General features: G+C 54.5%; 1 protein-coding gene across 7 annotated transcripts in view; it reads right to left on the bottom strand.

Moving 5' to 3' along the window:
• The window catches only part of RPS6KA2 (ribosomal protein S6 kinase A2), a 347458-nt gene that overhangs the window by 42518 nt on the left and 285136 nt on the right, over window positions 1-19804 (bottom strand). For all 7 annotated transcript variants that reach the window (XM_019412761.2, XM_053904291.1, XM_019412764.2 and 4 more), the window contains 3 exons: window positions 19475-19617; window positions 13420-13490; window positions 10631-10719 (listed from right to left, as the gene is read on the bottom strand). In XM_019412761.2, the coding sequence (XP_019268306.1) occupies window positions 10631-10719; window positions 13420-13490; window positions 19475-19617 (303 nt within the window). The remainder of the gene's footprint in view (window positions 1-10630; window positions 10720-13419; window positions 13491-19474; window positions 19618-19804) is intronic.

Here is a 19804-nt window from a genome sequence, read left to right as displayed (position 1 = left end):
TCCTGATTTATAGCTGGTTGGTCGGATGCACAGCTGAGGCCCTGGGCTGTGGGAGGGGCACCAGAAGCGGGGACACCTTGTGGGACTGAGCCCTCAGGGTCTGTGCCAACTCTGGGTGGTTAGAACCAGACTGAAGTCACTTACAGGACTCCAAGCTGGCGTCTACTGACAAGTGAAGAATTTGTTGGCATGGAAAACCCAGACATCTGGTGTCAGCAGTGCCAGAATGAGTAGAAACAGGTGTTTCCTGGAGGACCTCACCGGATTCCTGGGTCTGTCTCCCTTGTTCTGTGAACCCCTGACCAGAGCCCTGAGACCTGGTCCCAGCAGCTAGCAGCCCCTGACAGGGACCCAAAGCGCTGTTGTAAAGAAACGTGGAGAACCAATCCGCGGTCTGACTCCCAGCGCTGACCTCCCTCAGCCCATCCTGTGGGCAGGCCGCCTTTGACCAAGCCCAGAACTCTGACTGAAACACGCTCCTGGTGATAAGGATTAAAGTAGAGGGAACCCCACCCCCGATTGCCTACTGCTTCCGAGATCCTTCTCGGTGAACGCTGGCCTGCTGCTAGAGCGCTGGGGGTCGGCCAGAGGTGCGAGCTCGGAGCCCGAGGTGGCTCGCACCCGCAGTGTGACTCATCGGCTCAATGCCTCTGAAGAACCTACTTTGCCTTCTGTTCCCATCACGTTTCGTCTTTGCTCATCACTTGCGAATACGAGCCGCAGGAACTGGAACCAGGCGAGACCCAAAGGAAACACAGACATTGGTGTAGCTCCAAATTCCACGCTGGTGCGGGCTGGGTTCTCTCGGATGCTTAATTAGCACATTTCTATCTGCACCTTTTCCTTCCGCTGCAGTGAGGCTTTGTACCACGTTCGTGCTTTGAGGCCTCAGCCAACAGTCGACAGTGAACGAATTAACACTTTGGCTATTACTCAAAAATTATAGGCGTTCCAAAGGAGAAAAATGTGAAACAGAAGGAAAGTTTCTGCACACGGTTTTTGAAGGCCTACGTCAACCTTCCTAGGGCCCATGTGGTTATTATTTTGGATTCTGGTTTTGTTGATCTTCTCCTCAAATGTGTTAAATAGGCGGTTTTGTCCTTGATGACCCCTTTCTACGTCGACCGCACACATCTGACAATCGGGCAGAGTTCTGGGCTAGGAAAGTCAGGGAGCGTTTGTGCAGGTCCCTGAATCACAGCCGTCGGGGGGCGGTGACCCAGTGCGCCAGAAGTGAGGAGTTTTGACCACGTTCTCCAACGTCAGGTAATTATGAATCAGAAACGTCAAAGGAGCAGATGTGAGGGTTCACGCTTACTCTCTGCAGTAGGGACATTTGATCATCTGTGGTCCATCCCCAAACTGCAGTATCACTGGACGTGTCCATCTGGCCCCACGCGTCTGATTTCTACCCCTGGGGGGACGGTGTGACCTGGCACCCAGTTGGGACTTCCTTAGTCAATGCACAGTCGTGAGCGTGCCCTCCGGCGGTGGCGGGGGTCTGCTTTTCCACGGCCCCGGTTACGGTCGGCTCTCCACTCCACATTTTTAATAAGGCGACCTCTTTCACCGTGGGGTTAATCATCACTGGATTTGTACATTCTCAGTAAATTATTCTCAAAGGGTTTGGGCATCTGCCCCAAATACTTCCACAGACAGCCTGGGGAAATGTTTAATCCCCGGCCCCTTCGAGATGCCTTTGAAGTATTTTATTTGGCTGCTGTTTTCGGGTCACACGGTATCCGCCTCGGATTCTTGGGGAGCACTCAGGACAAGCTCACTTGGGACTGGTGTCCTCGCATACACTCGAGCTCTGCCCGACTGTCATGTCCAGGCCGCACCGTCTAGGATGTGAACACGAGGCCTGTGCTTTACGTTTTAATCACTTACCCTTCGCCTACACGTTATTTTTCATAGTTTGGAAGTATTTTCCGGCCCTTTGGCATCTCATTCACTCCGGGTCTAAAATGTTTGCTTGCTGGGTCTCAGAGGGCACTGCCGGTTGAGAGCTGGGGTCTGGCGCCCGCTCGGCTCCCAGGGCTGGTTGGAGCCGACCGGCGTGCTGGTCTTGACCTAGCCGTCAAAGGTCGGCCTGTTGCTGACGGGAGCCGGGATGGGACATCGGAGACCAGGACGGGGAAAGCATTGTGGAGATGGGACGCTGGAGAGCAGAACACAAACGCAAAGAACAGAGAGCCGTCCATCTGCCAGTGGGGGGAGCCGCTCCCCACAGGTCTGCTTGGGGACTGGATCCGACGCGGGCTACACGGCCGTGCTATTTTACCTTCGTCGGCCCATCTCCTTCCTACCTGACCGCGGCCGCATCCCCCTGGGGGTCTGAGACTCTCCCAGAAGTTCCTACAGGAGACACGGACGGTCACGAGGGACGAGCCAGACAAGCGGCCACTTTGGAAAGCCCTAGAGAGTGGGTCCGTTGCAACCTCCCATCCTGCAGAAGGTCTGGAGAGGCATTTACTCAAAACAGCCGCCTCGTAGGAGCCCCAGTCACGAGAGCCGCCACCACCGTCTGGTGACCACGGCCGACGGGCACACCCCGAGGCTCCGCAGGGCACTCGACCCGACCCCACCTGGGTGCTCCCGGGCTGCAGCATGAAGGCTGGCACGGGGCCTTTCCCCAGGTTCTTGTCTCTGGCTTCCCGGGCTCGCAAATCTTTCGGGGCGACCAGCGTCGCACCTGGAGGCACCCCCGGGGCGGAGACAAGGACCCTGAGGTGCAGCGCAGGGACAGGCCTCCCGAGGCTTCCTTCAGGGAACACGCCCGACCTCCCCCTCCCCGCAGACCTGTGTGGACCAGGTCACCAGCGACACGGGCCCCAGGGGGCTTTCTCTAGTTCACCGACACTGTCCCCTGGCTGCCTCCTTCAGAGGGATCCCTGGTGCCCTCGGCACCCGGCTTGGCCTGGACTGCCTCTCCCGGAACCCCCCTCAGGCACAGGGAGATCACACGGGCCCCCCCCACCTGCCGGCGTCTGCTCCAGCTTTTCCTGTGATGTTCTTGGGGCCTACTGTGCGCGCCCGCCCCCTGCCCCGTCCCCAGCACGGCCGTGGCCTCTCGGATGCAACCCGGGAATCCTGCAGGGGGAGTCCGCCCCCTGGCCCCACTCCCGACAACAGCAGCTGTTTGGGCCGCTGACCTACTGTGCACGGGGTCGTATCGCTGAGCCTCTCACACCGTACAGTAAATAAGTGTGTGACACGCTGCCACGTGCACACCAGCTGCCACGTGCACACCGCCACGGTCGCAATGAGCACACATGTGGGGCACCTGGGGGGCTCAGTCGGTCGAGCATCTGACTCTCGATTTCAGCTCAGGTCGCGATCTCGCGGTTCATGAGTTCGAGCCCCGCACGGAGCTCTGTGCTGTGAAGGCGGAGCCTGCTTGGGATTCTCTCTCTCCCTCTCTCTGCCCCTCCCCTGCTCACGTGCACATGCACGCGCTGGCTCTCTCTAAAAATAACATTAAAAAGAAACAGAAGATCACAGATTTGACTCCGAGGCTCTTGAAGTCCGTGAAGTGGGCCATCTCACCGCTCTCGACACGGAACACAGCGTGCTCCTGCCTCTCCCTCCCCTCCCTCCAGGATGCCCGCTCCGCCCGCCAGCGTCCTGCCCTCACGGAAGGGACCGTCCCCCCAGAGGCAGCAGGGCGGAGGCAGGGGGTGCCTCCCCCCGCGGTTGCGGTTTCTGGCCTCCCGGCCCACGTGACCGGCTTTCGCGGCGGAGGCCGTGGCAGCACCAGCACCCGCGCGTGACCGGCACCTGCTGCGGGTGTTCACGGCGTGTGTACCGAACGGCGACGGCCCCCGGTCAGTGGCAGGTGAGACTTCCATGCAGACTCTGGAGCGAGGACATTCGGGGGATCCCGGGGCAGAAATGCCAGCTTTAGGCCCGGGGTAGCCGTGGGCCCTTGTGCAAATCGTATGGGGGGAGGGGGCCTCAGCACCTCCACCTGCAAGGTGTAAGGCATCTTTGCTCTTTCTTCCAGCATCTTCTATGCACGTGCCCCAGGAGGGGGTTACGGATTGAACTGTGTCCCTCCGAAATTCTTGTGTCGATGTCCTCACCCCCAGGACCTCAGAACGTGACCTTATCTGGAAGTGGGGACCCTGCAGATGTGGTTACAGATGAGGTCATACTGGACAGGTGGGCCCTGACCCAACATGACCGGCCGCCTTACGAAAAGAGGAAATTTGGACACAGACACACGGGAGAGTGGGGGGGTGGGGGGGCTGGTGTCCCCTGAGGCCCCGGAGCACCAAGGATCCAGCATCTCCCTGGAGGCGGGGAGGGAGGCGGGGACAGACTCTCCTTCCCAGCTTCAGAAGGCACCCGCCCTGCCCACACCCTGTTCCTGGACCTCCGGCCTCCAGAACTGGGTGTTCTCTCCGCCCACAGAGGACAGGGGACAGCCAATGAGCATCTCAGCCTTCCCTGTGGTCGCCTTTCTCTTTTTACCCCCTCACAAGGGGACTCAGCAGGAGGGGAGGCACCGGGAGGCGGGTGGTGGGGGGGCGGGGAGACATGGAGAAAGGCTGCTGTTTCCCAGCACCAACATCAGGCCGGGCCTCCGGGGCTGGGGTCCTTGGGGCCACCTGGTGGGCGAGGGCTCTTCAACAGTCTAGGAATCGAGAGACAGAGGTTCTGGCTGATGTGAAGGTAACGTGGTCATGATACAAATCTGTGTGAGAACGGGCTTTGGGGTGAGGGCTCTGAGCTCCCTGAAGGGCACGGGGGCTACTCTGGGCCAAGAATAAGGCTCACAGCAAACAGAAAGGAGGGGAGGACCCCGCCTTCCAACCCAGCTGCCCTGCAGGTCAAGATGAATCTACCCAGTGTGGTCTCTCTCCTTATGGCTAAAGATCTGGGGGCAAGTGGCTTCAGTTGGCTCCTTTAAGAACAGAACCAACCCTACGACCCAGCAACTGCACTACTAGGTATTTACCCAAAGGATACAAAAATTCGGACGCAAAGGGCCACATGTGCCCCAATGTTCACAGCGGCGCCATCGACAACAGCCAAAGTACGGGAAGAGCCCACGTTTCTATCGACTGATGAACGGATAGAGGATGTGGTTTATGTATACAATGGAATATTACTCAGTCACCGAAAAGAATGACATCTTGTCATTTGCAGTGATGTGGATGGAACTAGAGTGTATTTTGCTAAGTGAAATAAGTCAGTCAGAGAAAGGGAAATAGCATATGATTCCACTCGTGGAATCTAGGAAAAAAAACGAACATGGCGGAAGAGAAAGAAAAATAAAATAATATAAAAAAGGGAGGCAAAGCATAAGAGACTCTTAACAACAGAGAACAGACTGAGGGCTGACGGAGGGAGGTGGGTGGGGGATGGGCGTCCAGGAGGGCACTTGCTGGGATGTGCACTGGGTGTTGTATGTGAGTGATAAACCGCTAAGCTCCGCCCCCGAAACCAATACCACAGTAACTAACTAGAACTTAGATAAAAATTTGGAAGAGAAACAAAGATTCAGTTGCCTTCCTTGGGAAAGCTATGTAAGCAATGACCCCGACTACAGTTTCTTCATGTTCAGTGTGGACGTCGCATGTTGTGAACATTCCCAAGGGAAGGATGATAGCTCCTAGAAAACTGAGTGATGATCCCCTTTAGACATGATCCGGAGGGCAGTCTTTGGCCACAGACGGCTGGCTTCCATGCTTCCGTGGGCTCCAATGGGCCCGTATCTTCTAACGGACGATTATCTATACACTAAATACGCCCATCTTTCTCGCTCGTCAATTATTTAAACTAAATAATAAAATAGGGGCGCCTGGGGGGCTCAGTCGGTGAAGCGTCCAACTTCAGCTCAGGTCACGATCTCACAGTTCGTGAGTTCGAGCTCCGTGTCGGGCTCTGTGCGGACAGCTCGGAGCCTGGAGCCTGTTTCGGATTCCGTGTCTCCCTCTCTCTCTGCCCCTCCCCTGTCCATGCTCTGTCTCTCTCTGTCTCAAAAATAAATAAAACATTAAAAAAATTTTTTTAAACTAAATGATAAAGTAATATTTGGAGTTAGAGAACTATGATTTTTGCATAATTACATGCTAAGACAAAAAATAGACTATTTCGAAAATGATATCTCTCTTCCAGAACAAAGGGAGAACACAGCCCCTCCCCGTGTCGCATTCACCCGGGTCACTGTGACAAATGCTCTCTGGCCAATGCAATGGTATACGAAAGGAGACTGGCTTCCAGACAGAATTCTCCAGCATCTACAGGAGACGGGTCGGAATCACATTGTGTGTCTCAGCGAGCGGACGTGCCCCGCGTTTTTGTCTCTCTGTTTTGAGCCTGGTCTCCCCCGGGGAGACGTCGGGCAGGCTAAGACTCACAGCCAGGCTCCCTCGGGTGTGTCCAAGAGGGCAGCTGTGCGGAAGAGGAGGTGCGACCCCGGCCCCCTTAGGAAGTGTGTGATTTCCGCACGTGCCCCGTGTACCCGACAGCGACGAGGCAGAGACTGGACAGATCTGTGCGGCACAGACTTGGTCTTGAAAGAAGAGTTTCAGCCATCAGCACAATTACTGTTGGAGCACTGCATAGAGAGTCCTCTGGGGGCAACTCTTCTTCGTGACTGGAGAGGCTCTGCTCTCTTTCTCGTTCAAATTCAGGACGAGGTAAGTCACCCGAATGCTGTCCTGTCGTGGAAGGCAGACATTCAATCTTCCTTTTTTTTTGCAACGATCTCAGGAAAATGTTTAACTGTATCTTTTAAACGCATCCCATAAAATGACTTTTTTTTCTGCTTTTTTGCCAGAGCTAGGTTACCGGTCCTTGTGCATCGGACAACCTTGCTCTGCCCTGTCCCACAACCAGGCGGCGGAGAAAGAAAAGGGTCCGATCAGGGGGAAGCAACGTGGCCAAGAGGTCCCGACACGGGCTCCGCCACGGGTCTCTGTGCGCCGACGATCTCTGCCTTCTCACAGATCTGTCGGACACGTTACAGTGTGTGCTGTGGGTCGGGCACTACTCTGGCCCTGCCAGTCCGTCCGACCACACTGGAGATAGTTACTGCCATCACGCTCCGTTCCCAGAGAGGGAAACCGGTCCGGAGAGGATGCGGTCCCGGCCCTCTGCCCCTGTGCCTGGTGCTGCCACCCGGGGCTCCTCAGGAGCTCCCCTTCTCTAGGCTCACCCCTGCCATTCTCCACGTTCCAGCAAGCCTGGATTACATACTGTAGAGTTCCTCTCCTTCGTAACTAACGGGTCCCTAAGATCTGCCCAAGAGGAATGAGAAATGCGGGGGGGCAGGCCAGGCACAGGGCCTCCCTCAAGTCCGCTCACCCTTTCCTGAATACCTCCTCAGTTGACCTTGAGGCTGGCAAATAAGACAACCATTCCCAATCCCCTATTCCTTGTATCCCGATACTTGTCTTCCTACCTTCCTTTTAGCTAGAAGTGCCATGTGACGGTTCCTTGTCCACAAGAAGCACAGGGAAGTCCCAAGGTTTGGGGAAAGCTTTGCCTTCCTGATAAAAGGGACAGAGGCAGCTTTTTTTTATCCATTTCCTCCCTTCAACTGAATGTGACGCCTGGGGCTGTGGCGGCCACTTTGTGACCACAAGGCACCACTCACGAGGATGGAAAAACAATGCACTAGGGACGGTAAACCTAGAAGACGGGTAGATCTGGGCTTTCGCTAACCAGCTGCCGAGCCAATGCTTACAACCCGTTACTGCCACGTGAGTCGTTACTTCGAGAAAAACAAACGGCAGTGTGAAAAACGACAGTTAAACAACTGTAAGTGACTCAGGCGTTCTGTGAATACCCTCCTTTCCCTACCGGGAAGCACTGCTGTGAGGATTTCAATGAGATAATAATTCTCTTAGGGCAGTGCCCCATGCACACCACCGTCCTCCCCGGGAGGGCCGAGGCCCCAGAAGAGGAGTGAGCTGGGCAGAGGAGTGCTGGAGCTGCCCCCAGCCTGCCTCCGGGCTGTGCGGAGAGGCTGTGCCCACACCGGTCAGGGTAGAGCACTCGGGAAGGAGACACAGAATCAGAATAGAGGTGTGCCCAGGTGTCAGGACCAGGCATCTGAAGACGGGCAGAACAACACAGGGGCTCTGACCGGGTGGGCTCGGGGGGCCCAGAAATGAGTGGAAATGGCCGGCGAGATGTTTATGTGCGCCCCAGACTCTGAGGCAGGTGCGTTCTGCGGGGTAAGACGGGCCAGGCTGCAGCGCAGGTTGGCTTTGGACGGGGAAGGATTCCTTCTGGGTCACGCGCACACGGACGGAGACGTTCAGGGGAGGTAAGCAATTGATTCATGATCAGGAAAGTCAGATCAGAAACAGGCAAACGGTCACGATCTTTGTGCGATGCTCAGGGATGAACTGGAGGGAGTGAACACACCCAACGGAGGGACGCATTTACTGTTTGCTTCTAGGTCTTAAAACACCTCTTGCAATTACCAGGTGCTGCCTACCTCCTCCCCAGAGGCCACGGGGACGGATGTGAGCGTCTGCTCTCTCGCGGAGGCGCCCGGGCCAGGCCACACGGGGTTTGGCAAAATTGCAACGAGACAGCAGTTCCAGGACGAAGGGTCAGACGCGGGCCCTCGACTCCCCATCTGCGTTCCTGGTGCTGCGTTCTCCCGCTGCCTCCGTGGCCCTCACCCGCAGGGCTGGGTGGCTCCATGGTGACGTGAGGGCCTTGTCTGTGGCAGCCCCGTGCCGTGTAGGGGAGACCGCCAAGGCGGAGAGAGAGGCAAGCCTTTCCCGCCCTCCCGAGCCTGCCTGTGCAGGCACACGCGGCCGGGGAGCGGGCAAGCCCGGTTCCTAACGGAAGGGCCTGGTGCATGGCTCAGAATCGAGGGCCCCGGCCCTGCCTCGGTCAGAGCCAGGACAAGGAGGGGTCCTGACGATTCTTGGCCAGAGTCTTTAGGTCCCGTCTGGGACTTCACTGCCCGAAACAAGGTGGAGGAGATTCTGTTTAGCCCTGGAGGGTTCCTCCAGATCACGAGCTGGACGCACAGACACCACGACAGCCCCTGATTGTCAGCGCAGTGTAAAACCCACCGTGGAGGCCGGGGTGCGCCCCATCCTGGACCTCAAGGCTCCCTGCCCTGCCCACTGGCACCTGGTGGCTCAGTGACCAGAGCTGCTCTCCGGGGAGGGCCTCGGCCTTGCCTCCAGGGAAGTGCCTGTGGCCCAGTGAGCAGGCCCCGCCTTTAGGGTCCGGCCTCTGGGCCCCTATTTGGTGCAGCCCCTAAGAGGTGCACAGTTATCACGCTGGCTGGTTTGAGTCAAAGTCATCCGACCACAGCCGTTTAACAGACACCATCCCGCGGCTTGTGCAAGGTGGGTGTTCGGGGCCGGGGCTCACGTGGGTCTCCCCACACCCCCTTGCAGAGGCCGCCTCTGCTGTTAACTGGGTACGGGCTCCACCATGGGATGCCTTTGGACTCTGTAGCAGCTCATCTCTGCAACTAGATAGATGCTGGGCATCTCTCTAGCCGGGTTTACAGAATCAGGGTCTCACCGGGGGGCTGTGCCCAGGGTCAAGGCTAGAGACGGTTGTACTTGCTACGGCAGGGGGAGGGAGGCATCCAGGGAGGGGCCGGGGATGCCGCTGAACATCCTGCAGTGCAAGATGGTCCTCCACGAGAGAGAATTACCCAGTTGAGAGGTCACTGGTGCCATCGCGGGGACACCTGGGGACAGCATACCCCATTTAAACGGCTGCCCTGTAGGTCTGGGACGACGTGCCGTAATTTACTTGACGGTGCCCTTACTGTTGGACATATGCCTTATTTCTAGGTCGTTGCTAAACAAGCATTTTTTATACATGCAGCTTACAGGCTGGATGGACTTCTAGAAGTAACATCTCCTGATAGAGCAACATAAACGGTTTAAAACATTGGTGGGTTTTGCCGAGTGTTAATACGTCGTTCCATCACCTCTGTGGACAGCAGGGCCTGGCGCTATGCGGGCACCAGGACGGGGCCTGCTCGTGTCCTTGCTCTCCAGCTCCCCCCGTAGTGGGCACCGGGCCGGGCACCTCCTCCCGCCCGACGGCCCCACCGCACTGCTGACCGCTGACCACGCGTCACTACGCTCAGCACGCACGCAGGTGCCCGTGACAACGAGGGATGGAAAGCGGCAAGCGGGCAAAGAGGATTCGGCAGCTGTGTTTCTCGCGGGAGTCCTAGGCAACCCGTGCGTCTGCAGGAGGAGGAGTCCACCGAGAGGCAGCCGGGGGAAACCTTTCGCGGAGAGAGATTCTGAAAGTGGATTAGCGCTTGGCGAACATTCACGTAAATCTCGAGTTTCACACACGTTAGGATGTATTAACTTAAGGGGGACTGGACAAGAGGCAGCTTTCAGCCGTCCTGTGCTAGGTTTGCGGGGCTCTAAACGTAAAACGAGTAGAAACAAGTTCCACCCCTTTGTGCAGAAACAGTGCCTTTTGGGAAATAGCTAATAACCCTTGGCCAGAGACTGTGTCTTCGAAGTCCTTGTAGTTTGGACGCGAGAGGGCATTTGCACACCCGACTCAGGCCCCTTGCTCTCAGTGAACCTGGCAAAACGTGCAGGCAGGCAGTAGAGGTGGGCGGGCGGGTGGCCCTTGCGGTCCCGGGGCGCATGCGGGCTCTTACCCAGACGGTTGCACGGGTTCCGTTTGAAGAGGGCTCTCAGCAGGCTCTGGGCTTCGGTGCTGAGGAACTGTGGCATGCCCAGCTTGGCTCTGAAAACGGAGTTGTAGTTTAGGATGAGAAGGACGGCCAGAGTTTTCTCCAGCACTTTGCGATCCTGCTCAGTCAGCATGAACAGATCAAACCGACGTGACCCAGAGCAGCAGCACCCAAACTCTCTGGCCTTAGGGCCCTTCTGCGCCCTAGAAGTCACGGCGGTCATCAAAGAACTTCTGTTTACGTGGGTTCGAGGAGAGAAATCTTTACCATAGCAATTGAATAATTCGCTTCAAAACTAATGCAACTAATTAAAAAGAAACACTAAGAATCCCATTAACATAAGTAACGTTTTAAATGATGTTTTACTACGTTACTATACTACAAACCACGTTTTCCAAAATAACAACAAAAGGTTTGGCTAGAAGAGTGATATTGTTTACAGTTCGGGAATCTCTTCTGGGTGAGAGGAGAGAAAGGCAGATATGCTTATCTACCTCTGTGTTCGATCTGTTGCAGGACCAGGAAGAAAATCTGGGACTTCGCAGAGCTAGCACAAACAATCCTAAACTTTGGATGGAACCACAAAAGACCTCAAATAGCCAAAGCAATCCTGAAAAAGAAAACCAAGGCTGGAGGCATCACAATTCCAGACTTCAAGCTACATTACAAAGCTGTACTAATCAAGACAGTATGGGACGGGCACAAACACAGACACAGATCAATGGAATGGAGAACCCAGAAATAAACCCAGAAATACATAGTCAACTCATCTTCAATAAAGCAGAAAAGAATATCCAGTGGGAAACAGACGGTCTCTTCAGCAAGTGGTGCTGGGAAAACTGGGCAGCGAGATGCAGAACAATAGACCTGGACCACTTTCATAACCACACACACAAATAAACTCAAAATCGATGAGAGACCTAAATGTGAGACCCGAAACCATAAAAGTCCTAGAGAACACAGGCAGCAACATCTCTGACATCAGCCCTACCAACATTTTTCCAGGTATGTCTCCGGAGACAAGGCAAATAAAAGCAAAAATGAACTATTGGAGACACATCAAAATAAACAGCTTCTGCAGAGCGAAGGAAACGATCAACAAAACTAAAAAAAAAAAAACCGACGGAATGGGAGAAGATATTTGCAGATGACGTATCGGATAAAGGGTTAGTATCCAAAATACATAAAGAACGGACACAACTCCTCATCCCAAAACCAAATAATCCAACTAAAAAATGGGCAGAAGACATGAATAGAATTTTTTCCAAAGAAGACCTTCAGATGGCCAACAGATACGTGAAAAGATGCCCCACATCACGCATCATCAGGGAAATACAGATCAAAACTACAATGAGATACCACCTCACGCCTGTCAGAATGGCTAACATCAACAACTCAGGCAGCAACAGAGGTTGGCGAGGATACGGAGAAAGAGGAACCCTCTGGCACTGTTGGTGGGAATGCAGACTGGTGCAGCCGCTCTGGAAAACGGTGTGGAGGTTCCTCAAAAAGTTAATGTACACTTATCAACCTACTGTGATGAAAAACATAAAATGAAAATAAAATAAAACCCAGTAATCTAATTGACCCAAATGACTGCAAAAGAAGAAAAAAAATCCAGGAAAGGAGGAGCCTGTAAGCCCCCAGGAGGCTCTCAGTCCCCGGGGTCCCCAGATTGTGTCCTGGGAGCCATGGGACCACAGCTTGGTGTTGACTTTAAGAAATGCTCAGCCACTCCCAAGCAACAAGTCCACACACAGGATTAGCCGGAGGGAATTATTCTCGTTTTAGAGAAAGTACAGCTCGTGTTCCCCCTTCAAATTAAAAGTCACAGAGGTAAGCAGTGCAAAAATAGCAGACCGCAGCCACAGATCTGTCGCCCACAACAGAGGAAGACACTGGTCAAATCCTCTCTGTGGGCTTTCCTCCACTCCTTTCTCTCCTCCCACTTATACAATGGCGCAACCGTCAAAAACTTAAGCTTTTTAGGCGCCTCCTGCTTTTATAAAAGTGTCGTGTCCACCTGCAGGGTTTGCGAGAGCGGGTCACGAGGACCAGCAGCTTTACGGCTTCTCTACGCCCTCGTGCAGCAGAGGGACATTAGTTTGGAGAGAGGGGCCACCTGTTTCCAGCCGCCTCTCTACCCCCATCCACGCTCCTGTCTTCTCCTCCTGGAGCTCTCCCTTCTGACATCGTGCTTACACGGAGCCTGCTCATGTTTAAGGTGTCATCGCAGGGCCGGCACTGGGTTTACACGTCTTTCCGGGACGCTAAGAGCAACAGCCACTTGCACGGTAATTGATTCTTTGGGAGAACTGAACAGAAAATTGTGCATCTGTCCAGTCACGTGGGCAACGTGATTCCTTGCCAACGTGAGGCAGGAGAGCTCAGGGACCTGAACGAACGGGGTCAAGAGGCAGAGAAAGAAAGGAACCCCCGCTCTTGTGCTCTCTGGAGCCCCGAAGTCCTCTGCCCTTCCGAATCTGTACTTTGTTTCGGAAGGTCCCTGATCACCACACTCCCTGCCGCTGACACCACACGCGATTTCGCTGATGGAAAACGTTATCTGCGCTTCACCAGGGTCACTCGGGGATCCCCGTCAGCGTCTCCCCTGCAGCGAAAACACCAAGTATGCATATCATGGTTGTTGCTGATGCCTACTTAACAACCCGGGCTTCCAAGACCGGAGCTCTTGCTTTGGAAGGTGCTGGGCATACTGGATAGGTCCCCAAGGGTGGGTGTTTCCTACTCACTTGAGGATGAGGGCCATGGTCTCCTTCCTGTCCTTCCCCTGGAACGGCAGCGATCCTGTGAGCATCTCGAACTGCAGAGCAACACAGAACAAGGAGGGTGAGTGTTCAGAGTGACTGGATTTACCGGCAGAGACCCCCAGGTGGGCAAAATGCAGCCAAAGTTCACGTGTCCTTTCAAAATCCCAATCAATCCGGCGGAGGCGCTGGCCGACACGCTTGGTGCCCATCAGAGAGCAGAGCGGCCTCACGGCGCTCGAAGTTGGGCGGGGAGGCGCACAAGCCAGCAACCCAGGACGTACCCCGGCCATGGTAGGAGAGGCCGGCCGAGCGCCGTGGAGACGAGACACGCTGGGGAAGGGGACGGCAAGGGGATGGAGGCGGGGCCGTCCCCCTTCCGCGGGGCCGGTGGAGGACCCCGTTCCCGTCCTTCTCTGGTGGGTGCTGTGGAGGCGGCCGGGGCAGAGTGACTTCGGTCCGTTAAGAACGTCCAGTGAGAACAGCATGGCGCCAGGAATGTCTCCAACAGGGCCACACTGAAAATAACAAGCCGACCTCTGCCGGGACGGCCTCCGGGACGCAGACAGAATTGAGGGCCCGCCTGTCCCGAGCACGGGAAAGCCCGGACTGCACGGGCTTGGAAGGGTGGCCTGGACCCGCAGGGTACGACCTGGACGAGGTGCGCACCTGCCCCCTTCTGAGAAAGAACGAGGGCAGGCGTGCCACCAAACCCTGTCCTTGAAAATGGGACGCTGAATCTGACAGAGGCTACAGTATCCGTCCCAGTCCGCATCTTCACGTCCTTGTCAATTACACTTGAGCCTTGAACACAGGTGTGAACAGCACAGGCGCGAACACGGGTGTGAACAACACGGGTGTGGGTGACACGGGTGTGAGCACAGGTGTGAACAGAGCACCGGCGTGAACGACACAAGTGTGAACAACGCAGGCGTGGACAACATGGCTGTGAATGACACGGGTGTGAACGCCATGGGTGAGATCGACACCGCCGGGAACAACACAGCTGTGACTCATGGGTATGAGCGACACAGTTGTGAACAATATGGGTGTGAACAGCACAGGTGTGAACGACACGGGTGTGAAATAATCCACTTCCGTGCAGGTCATGTTTTGGTAAATACAGTGCTACATACACCACAGGCGTGTTTTCTCTTATGATTTTCTCTTAACAACATTTCTTCACCTTACTTTACGGTGAGGATACAGTACGTAACACATATAATGCACGAAATATTTGTCAATCTACCGCTTATGTTATTGTGAGACTTCTGGTCAACACTAAGCTATTGTTAGTTAATTTTGAGGGGAGTCGAAGTTGTATGTGGATTTTCAACTACCTTCAGAGGTCAGTGCCCCTTAGCCCTGTGCGGTTCACGGGTAAACTGTATAAGGAAACGCCTCGGGGCGGGTGTTGGTATGATCTTACTTTGCATGTCTCTGTTCCTTTAAAATTTATCCCGCGGTATCTCTCCTCCGCATTAGGAACAACTCGAGAACGACATCGGAGTAGAAAGACCGAAATAATCACCCACAATCCCATTATCCGGGGAGAGCCACAATTAATATTTGTTATTTCCGTCTACTACTTTCTTGAAGCTGTGTTTTTTAAAAACACAGGTAAGGTTTTATATACCAACCTTTCCTAGAACAATATAAAGGCTTCCAATGCTTATTGGAAAATCTTCATAACATCACTTTATGTGTGGATATGCCAAACACGTTTATTTGTTGTTGGACACTTAGAACGTTTCCAATTTCCTGCTATTATAAGTAATGCCGAAATGTACCTAAAAGCTTTCCTACCCCATGGAGTTACCCTTATGACAGCCTGCCGGGAGTGGAATTAACCAACCGAAAGCAATGAGTGTAGTTAAGGCCTTATTAATACTCTTGGTTTGCTTTTTGAAGGTAAAATCTGAAAAGAAATGTTAAGAGTTCCTTCCTGTTGAGATGTGTGAAGCATTCCTCTGTGCTAACACCTGCTGTCCCTCCCGTGTGCACTCATTCGGTGAAAACACACAGAACAGACTGCAGGCAATCAATCAATCTACAAGCCATAAAAACGGAGAGTCAGAGAGTCCAGAAGATGATCCAAAAATAGACAAATATAATTAAATGGAAGGGTAGAACGCTCTGGCAGATGAGCCATTCATCTGACAAAACTAGATGAAAGTTTATACGTTGATCGTAGAAATCAAAGTATCTCTTAAAATAGAATCCTATTAGCAAAGAAAACCCCCTTCCTATTTTGCTTCTACCCTTCTTTCTCTCTCCTTTCTTCCTTCAGGAATGAAATTCCATGGCAAGGAAAAGCCTTTGAGAACTCATTGCTACAAAATCGGGGCCCATCCCGAACATCTGTGCCTCATAGAACCCTTTATTGTGGGTCAACCAGCAACTTGCAGCATTCGCCTGGTGATTCCTTCTTCGCTTTGACTACGACCCCAGGGGGATCCACAGCCTTTGTGTTTCTCTCCCTCCTTCCCCTGTTCTTCCCCTTGCAACACAGCGGGAGGTCACGCACTATTCATGAGCATGTAACACAGCGGCAAACGTGGGTGTCCACTAAATGCTTCTTGGTGATGAAGACAATGCTGGTGGTGGTGATCGTGATGAACCCCACACGAGTCTATTTTCACCACTTCCAGCCCCCTTACAGGTTACCTCTCTGTCACACGTGGAGAAAGGAGATCATTTCAGTTTTCGGTATTACTGTTCTCAACAAAGCCGCTCAGCACTTTCTCTGTATTTAAGGATCCCAGGAAATCAGGGCCTTACTGATGTGCTTTCCTGGGACATTATATGCAGTCAGAGTTTTGCTCTGGTGTTCAACAATACTGAGACTGACCAAGGTTTCCAGGGCAAACTGATATAAGCCATCATCGGCCGTGGGGTCCCACACACCAGGACACGTGCTGGTGGTTCCCCAAGAGGTCCATTCACAGGTCGGCACCAGGGCAGGCTGTGGAAATGTACAGAAGGATAAATATTTTGACGTTTCTACAGCAGTGGTTCTCAATGGGGGAGGCTGTTCCCGTAGGGGGGGATCTCCCAATGTCTGGGGACAGGTTGATGGTCAAGCTGGGGAGGTTGGGGGTGTAGGTGCCCGTGACGTCTACTGAGTAGCAAGGAATGCTGCTTAACATCCTATAATGCATAGAACAGCCTCCACCCAAAGAACTGTCCAGCCCCAAACCTCAACAGTGCTAGGGTAGAAAGCCCTGTCTGAAGGGACATCTGACGAGCCTCAAGAGAGTGGCCAGCCCTGCGGCACAGACACGACACCACGGAAGGCACCCAAACGATGCCGGGAGCGGCGGAACGAGAAGGTTCTCCGTAAGGGACACACTTCATAGCAGGAAACCTACAATTCAAGTTCGTTTGGCTGAACAACATTCTTAAAAAAGAAATCAAGGGCAAGTTACATCTTAATGTGAAAACGGACAAGGACAAATCCTACAACGAAATGGGATGTTTGGGATGGTGGCCGTACCCGGGGTGGGGCAGGGCTGGCCTGGGCTCAGCAGGTGTGGTTTTTGTTTTAATTTTTTTTTAACATTTATTCATTTTTTGATAGAGAGAGACAGAGCGTGCGTGGGGGAGGGGCAGAGACAGAAGGAGACACAGAATCCGAAGCAGGCTCCAGGCTTCGAGCTGCCAGCACAGAGCCCGACACGGGGCTCGAACCCACGGACCGTGAGATCATGACCTGAGCTGAAGTCGGATGCTTAACCGACTGAGCCACCCAGGTGCCCCTCAGCAGGGGTGTATAAGTTTGTGTGTATGTGTGTCGGAGGGCACAGAGCACAGACTAGTCCACAACCCTCAGCACCCACTGTGCATCACCCCTGCTCTGAGCACTTGAAGGCTACATGACCTGGTCCTTTGAGGGCAGAGGTGCAGGTGTTCATTTCCTTTCCCAGGGTAGCTCCTGAGCCCGAGTCAGCTGTATGTGCTGAACAATTTACACAGACACCTGCGTGTGAACATCTACGCACGCTCGGTGTGAGTGGCTAAGAAATGAGAGAAAAATCTTAAGGGCCTCTCCCTTACGACCTCGGAGCATTCCGATGTCTACAAAGCACCCACAAAGCACAATCCCAACGTCCTCCTGAAAACGGAGTTCCAGGCTAGTGTGGAGATGTTAGCGATTTACTGTTGCCATGGAGACCACCACTACCGCTCAAGTTCTTTTCCAGCCTCAAGGACCTAACTTCAGACAATTTTGTTCGAGGACGAGGGCCTCCACCATCCATGCAGGCGTCTTCGTCCGAGCCTGGAGGGCACTTGTGGCCATCAGACGGTCTGGGGGTAGCCCCTCAGTGAGGACGTGCAGGGGACGGGCGGCGACCCCTGCAGTGTGCAGACCTTTCCTGGCGGTGCTCCCTTGGCGGTCCTACCCGCCCTTTAACGAAGCCGGTGGAGGGCACCGTATACACACGGCATGCCCTAAACCGATCTCCTCCCGAGTCCGAGCTCAGGCGCGACACCAATGCCACCCTAGACCCATCTCTCTTTGCAAGTGGGAATTTGGAAGTCGCTCCTGGTGCTGCCCAAAGGAAAACAGGCATCGTCACATCTGGCTGCAAGCTGGTTACCGCTGGGGGCTAAAGGGATTGGTGGGCAGGTCTACATGAGAATGTGGTTTTTAGAACAATTATATGATCTTAATCACTCAAGCTCTTTGAGCCTTCGTTTCCACTTCTATAAACAGAAAGAATGAGATCTTTCCCACATAACTTAATGATTTTTTTGGTTCAGATGGGATGAGAAGGAAGGGAGGCGCCTTGTAAACTCAGTGCCATGAGACCCTGTTATCACGGTGACGCCCCCTCCCGCTTCCTGCCGCCGAGCACAACAGTCCTGGACCCGTTTGCTTCCCCGGCTGCAAAGAGCCCCTGACTGTGGAGTCTTTTCAACCCAAATGACCGGATGATCCCGCCAACTCAGTGAGAAATGCCCGGAGCCAAGTGCTCCCGGTTCCTGCTGCGTCAATGACGCCAGATGCTGCTGGAACCAGGTCTCCTCGGGAAAAGCAAAGGACCGACGCCCGTGCGATATTCTCCAAACTCCAGAGCTCTCCTAGAGCCTTGGGACGAGGAAGGGCAGGGGACCCCGGGAGGAGGTTGAGGTGAGAGCCCACAGCCGTGTCACCCCCACAGGTCACGGAGCTCCCCGAGCGTGGGCGCTGCTCTCCGTGATGGGGTCCGACGGGGCGGTGCCCAAGTGCCTGTGTTGGGGAGACACTCCCCGTGGGTATTCGCAACATGACGGATTTATAGCGGCCATGTGTCAAAGTGCCAAGAGGACCCAGACAGGGTGCCCAGAACCCTGGGCGTCGGACACAGAGGTGAGGCATGTGGTGTGGTGGCCTGGACGCACAGAAGCTGGGCTTGGGACGCACAGGCCGTGCCTCACGCCAGCCGAGAAGTCTGGTGTGCGCTGAGGGCACGGGAGCACGGAGGGCCCCCAGCGTAGTGCTGTCGGGGAGGATGGCGGAGTGATGGGGCACGAGGAAGGGAGAGGAAGGACCATCTGGGGACAGGACGCCCCAGGCTGGGCGGTGTCTGTGTCTGAGCTGTGTGAACACACAAGCTAAAGAAAAGTCAAGTTTCTAGACGTAGATGTAAAAATGTCCAACTCCATGTATATCTTGGCTCACGTTAAGTTTTGCGACTAGGCAGAAGGATTTTGTGCGTGACAAATGTCTTTAATACGAAGATCACCACATCCCTTAAAACCCTCATGCTCAGCCTGTACGACTGTTAAGTACAAGGAAGCTTTGACTCTTAGTACCTGTGGGTCCTTACGTGAACCCAGTTCTGTTTCCTGATGGTGGAATTAGGGATGGGCAGAGAGGGAGGCGGCCAGGAGGGGCAGGGGCAGGAATCTGGTGGCCTCCTCCCCGTCCCCGGGTCGCACAGCCACACTGCTCGTATACATCCCAAACACTGTTTTCCCTGGTCATCCGTGGGCCTCTGGGCCAACCTGGGGACCGGCCACAAGGGACAGCGACGCGGACGGGGAGGACCCTTACCATGAGCACACCGAAGGACCACCAGTCGGCGCTCTGCGTGTGTCCCCGCCGGTTCACCACCTCGGGTGCCATGTACTCTATGGTCCCGCAGAAGGAGTAAGCTCTCTTATCGTGGTCGATGGCCTCCTTACTCAGCCCGAAATCTAAAAGAGGGACAGCACAGGGCGCTGCTTCAGTCTGGGCGGCAGTCAGGACTGCGTCTGTGTGGGCTCCCGACCCGCCAGCTCCCCCGTCACGTGGGGGAATTCTGCCCGCACGTGTCACCCCTCCCGCCCGCTCTGTCCCAGCACAGAACCCTCCTTGGATGCAAGCGTCATCATGCCCCCACAC

This window comes from Panthera pardus, unplaced genomic scaffold, assembly GCF_024362965.1.
Source record: "Panthera pardus isolate Hobbes unplaced genomic scaffold, ASM2436296v1 HiC_scaffold_17, whole genome shotgun sequence".
NCBI lineage: Eukaryota > Metazoa > Chordata > Mammalia > Carnivora > Felidae > Panthera > Panthera pardus.
The sequence above is the reverse complement of the archived record's forward strand: the minus strand, read 5'-3'. Positions and strand labels throughout refer to the sequence as shown.